Source organism: Aquila chrysaetos, chromosome 5 (assembly GCF_900496995.4).
Source record: "Aquila chrysaetos chrysaetos chromosome 5, bAquChr1.4, whole genome shotgun sequence".
NCBI lineage: Eukaryota > Metazoa > Chordata > Aves > Accipitriformes > Accipitridae > Aquila > Aquila chrysaetos.
Genome location: NC_044008.1, coordinates 1,740,740 through 1,749,767, shown reverse-complemented (window position 1 = coordinate 1,749,767; position 9,028 = coordinate 1,740,740). Strand labels below are relative to the sequence as shown.

The 9,028-nt window shown below is 54.5% G+C and overlaps 1 protein-coding gene across 3 annotated transcripts; it reads right to left on the bottom strand.

Moving 5' to 3' along the window:
* Positions 1 to 899: 899 nt before the first annotated feature.
* Positions 900 to 9,001, bottom strand: MEST. 3 transcript variants are annotated; one of them, XM_030013587.2, is made up of 13 exons: positions 8,799 to 9,001; positions 8,264 to 8,308; positions 7,714 to 7,868; positions 7,005 to 7,084; positions 6,465 to 6,542; positions 5,897 to 6,033; positions 5,494 to 5,552; positions 5,187 to 5,227; positions 4,732 to 4,802; positions 4,068 to 4,169; positions 2,283 to 2,359; positions 1,632 to 1,695; positions 900 to 1,171 (listed from the first exon to the last, which is right to left on the bottom strand). In XM_030013587.2, the coding sequence occupies exons 3-13, from the start codon at positions 7,865 to 7,867 to the stop codon at positions 1,054 to 1,056; spliced, it is 981 nt and encodes a 326-aa protein (XP_029869447.1). In that variant the 5' UTR covers position 7,868; positions 8,264 to 8,308; positions 8,799 to 9,001; the 3' UTR covers positions 900 to 1,053. The 3 variants fall into 3 exon arrangements, with proteins under 3 accessions (XP_029869447.1, XP_029869449.1, XP_029869448.1); XM_030013589.2 differs by having other exon boundaries at positions 7,714 to 7,871; positions 8,273 to 8,308; XM_030013588.2 differs by lacking the exon at positions 8,264 to 8,308.
* Between the last annotated feature and the right edge of the window lie 27 nt (positions 9,002 to 9,028).

Genomic DNA, 9,028 nt, shown 5'->3' with positions numbered 1-9,028 from the left:
CCTTTTGAGAAGTTCTGCCTCTCTCTGCTGATGAACTGGTGCTTCTTTAGTTATCAAGTCAGGATGAGGAAGGAAAGAAGGAATACTACTTTAATGCTAATTTAAACACTTGTCCCTGGTCCCTGTGGCTCAGATAGCTATTGCTCAGAAGAACACCTTGGCTTTTGCTAGTGCCAGTATTGCATATTCAGCTTGCTCTAGTGAAATGGGTACAAGCCTGCCCTGGTAGAACTGTGTGCTGCAGCCAGGCTTTGGCGAAGCTCCTGAGATAGTCCCAGGGGTGTAGTGTCAGTGAGCGGCTCTGCTTGTTGAACTGAAAATCAGAGAAACAAGGGATGTGGTAAAAACTTGATGGTTAGAGCTTGTCTTTGGGTAACTGGCCATTAAAAAGAGATTACTGAAGACATAATTACAGTGCTTAAATTCCCCTTTATGGGTGGAGAGCATCATTGCCTATACTTTGGGGGATTACAGATCCTGTTCTCCTGCTGTATTTAGTGTAGGCAAACTCCATTTTAAATTCTTCAGTCCTGACAAGCTAGCCAAGAATTGTAACACTTAGCAGAGGGGCATGATATAAACTGCTTGCACACAACTCAAAAAACAGACCAGCATTTATCTTGGGAACATGTGCATTGACCCTTGGCTGCTAGTGGTCTTGTCTACCTGTGGCAGGCAGCACAGCCTAGCAATGAAGGCAAGTAAGGACTCGTGGACTGACAAAGGTGCTCTGCTTCCCCTCAGGTGCCCGTGTTCTCCCTTGAGCCCCCTGGCTCTAAATACAGAGACGGGCTGGTCAAGAAGCAAGGTGAGCGCGGGGCTGGAAGAGCTGTCAGCGTCCTGTAACTCTGCTTAGGCTGACAGTTTTGTCCATGCCTCCCTGCAGGCTAATCTTTTCCGGTGCTCAAAGGATTTAACTGCATCAATGCAGCAGTTTGGCAGCCAAAGATGAGGGTGTTTATTAGTGCAAAGTGTTGGATCTGGAGATAAAAATTGAAGTTTCTTCCTGCCCCCAAAGCCTGACTCAAACAGCAAGAACTGAGCTGCAGCAGCTCAGAAGGAGTTGATGAAGTTCAGATAGGCATTCAGGAAGCCTGTCGGATCCTCCAGCTGTGGATAGTGGCTAATGTGGTCATCCAGCACAGACACTGTGGACATGGGAAGCACCTTCCTGTTGGAAGAATGCAGCAAGGCTTAAGCACAGGAACTGCAGCTCGGTCTGCAGCCAAGGAGGAGGACGGTACGCTCTTGCATAGTTGGGATTCTGCCCATAACATGGTTTTGGGACAAAAAAAGCCTGTAGCAGTTACAGTGGACCACTCTTCCAAGTGCTGGATTTACTTCAGGTTAGTTTGGAGAAGACTACCTCAGCCAACAAATCTTGCCTCTGTCTGATGTGGTTTTAAAATGCATGATTGATTTGACTGAGACTTGTAACTTTGATGCCTAAAATGGGGAAGCAATTTCCAAATGGCAGAAGGCTCCAACTGAATCACCTGGCTGTGCAGGTTACAGGTGAGAACTAAAAACAGCCTCCGTGAAAAGGGAAGGGGTGGAAAAGTCTGAGAAAAAATCTCCCTCAAAATGAAACCCCAGTTGCGTATTCCCGCTTTGTGGCGGTATTGTCTTACTTGTACAGCTGAAGAAACTCTGGGTGCGGATTCACAGGGTCCAGGGGCCCATAGATTAGATGGACTGCAAGAGAGAAGCACAGACAGAGCTTTTATACCCAAGCACATCCCTAAACTAAGCCAAGGCGACCTGTCGCAGATAAGTTCTCCCCTCGCACAGAGCTTGGGAAGCTTTCAGCAGAGCACTGAGCAAACCAGCTGCCGAAAGAGCTCTCGCTTCTCTGCCCTGGGGTCAAGTTCAGCCTCCCAACCTCCTCCTGCAAACAGCAAACCTTTCCTTGAGTGGCTGCAACTTCTCTTGAGCTTGAAAAGCACCTCAGCTTCCCTGGGGCAGCAGCTGGAGAAACCGGAGGCTGTGAACCAGCCTCTAAAGGAAAGTTAAAGTTACCTCTGCTCAGTGGAACAAACTCTTTTTCCTCTTAACAAGCTCACAGCTCTCCGCTGTAACCCAGCCTTAAACTGGAGCAGGGAGTTTTGTGACGCTTTGTGATGCTACTCCCTGCATAAACCGTATTTGAGCCACATCATCCTCATCAGAATAACGAGAGGCTCCAGCGATTAGTGGAAGGAGCCAGCACCAGTGCCTGCAGGCAAGGAGGGCGATTCCCAACATCCTGACCAGTAAATCAAAGAAAACAGATTCCTACTCACGTGGAACAGAGGTGGACATCAAAGCGCCAACCCAGCGGTCTCTGTGCTTCTTTCTCTGGTTTATGTACTGCAAAATACTGAAGAGAAACCTGTTGTTACACGGCGGACGGTGCCTCCAGTGGAATCTGCATCTCCCACTGGCCACCTCCTTGGGGCTGCAGCAACACAAAATCAGTCTGCTGACCATCCCCAGCTTAGTGACTTGCCTAAGGTGTTCTTTTTTTTTTATTATTTAGACAGCAAATAAAAGTGCGAATGAGTTTGGGACACTGACTCTGGGTCTTGCCCCTGCCAGTTCCACGCCCTACGGGCAGAGTCCAGTGCAGAGTCCTGCTGGAAGATAATCTAAGTTCATTTATGATGGGAGAAACAGCCTGCAGTCTGGGGAGAAGGGAGGGTTGAATCCTTCCCAGCTGAGATGGAAGAAAATTTGGGTCCTCTGCTCCCAGTCAAATGCCACCGGGTTGTAAAAGGGGCTGAACCATCGCAACCTTTGTGCCAGGCGGTGCAGTAAGTCACAGCGGGCTGCAGGCAGCCGGCAAACAAGCCCCGAAAAGTTGGTTACCCCCAAGCCCCCTTAACAAACTGCGTGCTGCTTTGCTTGGGCAGCAGGGCAAAAAGTGGGTTTACAATCAGATCCTATAAAACGTCGGGGTGGAAATCAGTCTGCAGAAAGCCAACGCAGAGGCAGCACCGTCTAAGCGCTCCCACGCACGGTTCATGGGCATTGCGGCAGCTCTGAAACCATTTCACTGCCCCAAAGAAGAGGAAGAGGAGTCAGCGCTGAACCACTGAGCGTGGAGGAATGCACGAGAAGATAAGTTGCGCTGGTCCAGTCTTACAGTGAAAATCTGAACTGCTAACAGCTCCTCAGCCTGTCTTGTCACCCCAGCCAGCAACTTGGGGTGATTCCTTGCTTCAGCACAGCTCTCAGGGGCTGAGGCTCACAATTTAAACATCAGGTTCGAGTCAGTCGTGTTATAAAAAGCCTTCCAAGGACGGGAAGCTACACTAAGTAAACGTACCGATACTCTGACACACGACATTTAAGGGGCTGGAGATATTTTGGCAGTAAGCTTCCCATCATGGCTGCACTGCCGACAAAGGTGATATTGCAAAAATTTGCCACGGCAGGACTTGCCAAGTGGGCAGTGCATCAGCCGGTATATCCATTGCTGGGCTTGGGCGAGTATCCCTCGTTACAAGAGGCAATTAGCGAGCGTCCTTGGAGAGGCTGAGCTATTTGGTCCCTACTGTGATTTGTCTGGAGATTGTCCCCAGCGGGAGGAGAGAGGAGTTTGCTTGCTGGGGGAGAAGGACACACACAGGCCCTGCTCAACATGGGTACCGAACTCGCAGCCACCAGCCTGAGGTCCTTCCAAAAGTCCCAAACTGGAGGAAACCAGGTGTAGTTCCAGTTGTTAACAAAAACCCATAAATTCAAGCCCCTAACTTCCAAAGAAGGAAAAAACCCCACATTGTACATCTCCAGTGTTGTCCTTCTCCCACCGTGTACAGGCTCAGATCCTCCTGACTCCAGACTTCATTTACCTGCCTTGCATCATCCCAGCAAGAATTCCTGCTCCTACATGACCTCCCAGCTCTTTTTTGGGGTGCAGTGATGATCCCAGACCCCAACAGAAGCAGCTGGAGGCTCTGGGAAGCCAGCGTCCAGGGACCTGGCCGAGCTCTGGTAACCTCCGAGCTACTGCATGGCTCTGCCTGCAGACGGAGGGACGTCGTGGGCATAAAACTAAGCTCGTTCAGCAATTAACGGCGACGTACCTGTCAACAACGAGATTGCCATCATTGGTCCGCACTGCTGTCCACATATCCCAGTACTCTGCCTGCGAAGGCTGCGTGTAGGGTCCGAAGACTGCCCCAAGCCTGGAAAAAAAGAGTTCAGAGCAGCACGGCAGCAGCCGTGTTAGCGTACAACTCAAAAACTAGCCGAGGGCAAAAAACAGTCGAGCACTTCCAGCTCCCACTGCGACACACGTGGGTGCAAGCGCAGCACTACAAGCTGTCACCCAAATGCACCCAGTGTTGGACTTAGCAGCCAGCCTAAAGGGCTTTTTGGAAAAAAAGAGGGTTTGCAACATTTGATAAAAATATATATCTGATTGCGCACCGTATGCAGAGTGTGGTTAGGGTTTTCATTGCCTCTGTAACGCGTGCAAGTCCAATACTCATGGGAGAGAAGGATTTCAGCGTACAGTAAAAAGCCGTGTGGTTTATTATTAGGCTGAAGCGCTTTGCCAGTCTGGAGAGGGAATGGCCCAGAGGACCAAGGTCATTCAAATCCAGGGGCAAATCTCTCCTGGGACAGTGCCGGGGGTTCTGCTCACCTGCCAAATACCTGCTACGCTAATTCCTACATTGGCCCCCTCCCCGCTTGGCTCACATCCCCTGTAGGGACCGTATCGAGCAGCACGGAGACCCAACTCACCCTCTGGAGAAGAAAAAGAAGTTCATCAGCCGCGTGATGACGGGGGACAGTAAACCCCCATCCTTGAGGATCTTGGGCAGAAGGAAAAAAGGAGACAGCACTACTCAGTATCATACAAATGGGTAAATCCTGCCTCCTTGGAGGGCTTTTTCCCCCAGCTCAGTATTACAGCAGTTTCCCAGCTCAGCCTCGACCCTCGAGATGTACGTGAGCTCTCGGCAGTGAGACATCAGTGCTTCAAGGGGCGATTAGCTGGGACATTCGGATGTGACGAGCCGCATCCTGACAACCCCTGCTTCTCCTCACCACCTCTAACGATGCCCACGAGCAGCTCAGGTGCCATTACCAAAGCGGGAAAAGCAGCAGGCATCTGAGCCAGGTAAAACCCCAAACTCACAGAGTCAGACTTCTGCTTGAGGGGCGATTCAGTACAACTAGAGGGGGTAGCAGCTCACCTTCTGGATGAACCGGGGGTAGTGCGTTTCGGGGAAAATCCCTGGAAGGACGTCAGAGAACAGAGTTGTAACGTTACAAGTGTTTTGCTCTGCATCTCCCAGTCTCTCCCCTTCTTTATGGTGCCGTGAAAGGTGGCACAGGCAGCCTGAGGACTGACACTCCTGGTTAATTACAGCACCTTAATTGCAATTTGCTTGGGGTTTGGGTGGTGCTTTCCCTCGGGTGATGGAGGCAGGAAGGCCATCCTGTCCCATGGATCCCCATCCCTCCCAGCCCACCCATCCCACCATGCCGGGCAAACCTTACCGCCGTTGGATAAACATAGGCTGTTGATCAAGATGCTTCCAGTTTTATTGTGCTCATACCTGGAGGACAGAAGAGAAGGTGAAATGCTACTAGACCTTCTACAGGCTTCAAGTGACCAACCAGCAGGTCAAATTAACAGTGTCAGATCATCTCTGTTCCCCTGCTGTCCCTGGCTAGATAAGAAGGAGCTCAGGAAGGAAGTTAAACATCCTAGTAGCTGGGATTTGATGGATGGGAGCCTCAGATCTGCCCACCATGGATGTGCCCTGAGACCTCCCAGCCTTCATTACAGCTGTAGGTACAGGGAAAACGGGGTTGTGCACTACATCCTTCCATTTATCTGCTGGAAAGCATCTTGGTGGGGACAGTAAAGAGCAGCCAGAGCATCAGTGGTTGCAGTGACCTGTGCAGCAGCTCCTGTGCGACCGTATCCCCGTAATCGTGGGACAGGAGATTAATCCTCTGGTGGTGGAGGCCGAGGTGACGCACCAGCCCCTCGACAATGCTGGCTTGCTCGAAGATGGAGTAGCGGTGGGGCCTCTGCAAAGCAAAGCAGGAGAGGAGCCGCAGTGAGAGCCTAACCCACCATGAGCCCACAAACTCCAGAATAAACGCCCAAATGGAGGAATATGGGGTGGAAACCAGCAGTTTACGACCCCAGACAGAGCAGTCAGGATGTCCTGGGCTGGCAGCTACATCAACAAGCCCACGGGAGCACTGCCCGTGCCCCAAAGGGGTCAAGGTGTGCTTTGGAGTCACGTCAAACCCAAGTAAAGGCAAGACGGTGGCAGAGCTGATCTCCACCACGCACCTTCCCCACCCCTTCCGCTATTGCAATGTCTTATTCCTCTTCCAGATGTAAATGGGTGAAGAAACTGCACTGCAAATGCCAGTTTTCTGGGGATGCTGGCATGGCAGAACAACCTCTGGGCCAAAAGCAATTGCAAAAATCCTCTTCCCAGGCTACTTACAGGCTTGTCACTGAAACCGAATCCTACAAAATCCAGAGCAATCACCCGGTGAAACCGCTGGGTCAGCCCTTCCCAGATCTGGAAAGAGGAGAAATGCATTAAAAAAAAAAAAAAAAAGGCTGATGGGAGCAGAGAGAGGAAAAGTCTTCGGCAATGCGCAGCTACGGACAGCCACGCTCCCCTCCAGTCCCCCAGACAGCACCTTCCAGCTCTGAGAAAACTGCAGGAGGTTGAAATTTCCCAATAAACAGCAAGACGATCTCCCAAAAAAGCCAAGAAATAGTTGTGGGTCTTTTCCTCCTGCTGTGGGCTGGAGTGTGGGAAAGGGTGATGTGAAAAGAGCTTGGGTCCCATGCAAGGTGTCGAGAGAGGAACAGGGCTGATATCCCGGAGCCCGGTGGTATCCCCAGGAGAAACTCCTCTGGAGCATCGCCCACCCCAGGCTGACGCACCACCTCTGTCCGTCTGCTCATCCCCAGGAGGGAGAAACTGCGGGGTTTGCTGTCGGCATCCAACTGCCCGTACGCTCGCTCCCCTCACCTTGCACCAGTCGTAGCTAGAGGTTGGGAAGCCATGCAGGAGGACGACGATGTCGGAGCTGCCGACGGCGCCGTATGAATCTGGGAAGGGAACAGAGCACCTCAGGGTCAGCTTTTTTTCTCCCCCAATTTTCTCCCATATAAGACAATCATTGCCTTTCACCCTGCTAGGAGCCCAACCTCTCCCCCTGCTCCCCCAAAACCAAGCATGGGTTTGACTCGCACCGCAGCTTCCCGGTGCCGGCGTGGTTTCGCAAACCCAGCCAGACGAGCCACTGTGACCACTGGCATCAGCTACTTGCTGCAAACCAGGGTTTTACTTAGCACAAATTAATTGCAGCTGCCCCTAAGTTGCTATAGTGGCTAACAACTGCTCCAGCAAAAAGGTTTTTCAGTATCTTTTTTCATTGCTGTGACCCGTCAGAGGCTCTTGGGATCCTTCCCCGCCAACACCAAGGTATTGCCGCTGCTGCACAAAAACCAACCTTGGTGGCTTCACCCAATTAAAACGTTTTGATAACGAACAGCCACACCGTTCCCGGATCCATGCGGCAGCTCCCCCTAAAGCCATGACATTTTGGGAGGGATTTCCCATCTCCCTGCCTGGCCTTGGGGACGTCCCCGGGACCACCGAGGGGAGCAGAGCCCCCAGCCCCGCTCCCCACCGGGGACGGACGAGACGTCCCCAGGGCTCGGCGCAGTCCCGTCACCTCTGTAGAAGATGTTCTGGTCCTTGTAGGTGAAGTAGCCTCCGGAGGACCTCCAGGAGAGGAGAGCTGGGGAGAGCTTGGGGGGTGGGATGTGCAGGTAGACGGCGAGGAGGGGTACGCTCAGCAGCCCCACCTGCACCCACCACTCCTTCATCCTGCCGGAGAGAGCAAGGCGCCTGTCTACCGGGATTTACCCCGTAACTCCCACATCCCCCTAACCCACCGCCACGTCCCCGTAACCCCCACAGCTCCCTAACCCACCTCCGAGTCCCCAAAACCCCCCACATCCCCATAACCCACCTCCAAGTCCCCAAAACCCCCCGCATCCCCATAACCCACCTCCGAGTCCCCAAAACCCCCCACATCCCCATAACCCACCTCCAAGTCCCCAAAACCCCCCGCATCCCCATAACCCACCTCCGAGTCCCCAAAACCCCCCACGTCCCCACAACCCACCTCCGAGTCCCCAAAACCCCCCACGTCCCCACAACCCAACCCCACGTCCCCATAACCCACCTCCGAGTCCCCAAAACCCCCCACGTCCCCACACCTTACGCGTTCCCTGTGGTGTCAGGTCCGTGACAGAAAGCGGTCTCTGCAGTAAAGGTTAGGGGGTCTGGGGGGGGGGGGGGCGGAACGTGGGCCCCATTAAGGGTCTGAGGGATGGATGTGGCCCCCCATAAGGGGCCTGAGGTGGAGCGTGGGCCCCACTGGGGGTCCTAAGGGGGGGATGTGGGCCCCACTGGGGGGCTGAGGGGGGGGGACGTGAGCCCCACAGGGGGTTTAAGGGGGGGTGTGGCCCCCATCTGAAGGCCAAAGCCCCGCCCCCCCCCCCCACACCCCTCCATAAGCACCGCCCCACCACAGCAAGGCCACGCCCCCGTCAACAAGCCCCGCCCCTTCGGTCCCAGCCCCGCCCCTCGGGGCAGCACTTGCCCCCCCCCGCAGGCCACGCCCCCCCTCCCTGCCGCGCGCCCCTTCCTCTGGGGGGGGGGTGTCAGGCCCCGCCCCCCCAGAGGCGGTGGGCGGAGTTTCCGCCCCTGGCGGGGCCGCGGGGAGGGGCGGGGGGACCGCGCGCGCCTCACCTGCCTCAGGTGCTTCGGCCGCGCGCCGGCACGGCGCTCCAACGGCGGGGGCGGGGCGGGGGGGGCGGGGGCAGCTCCCCACCCCGCGCATGCGCCGCCCGGACGCCCCGCCCTCCCCCGACCAAGCTTCCCGCGCGTCACGGGGCGTGTAACGGCGGCGTCCCCCGTTGCCGGGCGACGAGCGGGCGCTGTCAGCCGCTCGAGCCCCTAGGCGGCGTCTGATTGGCCGC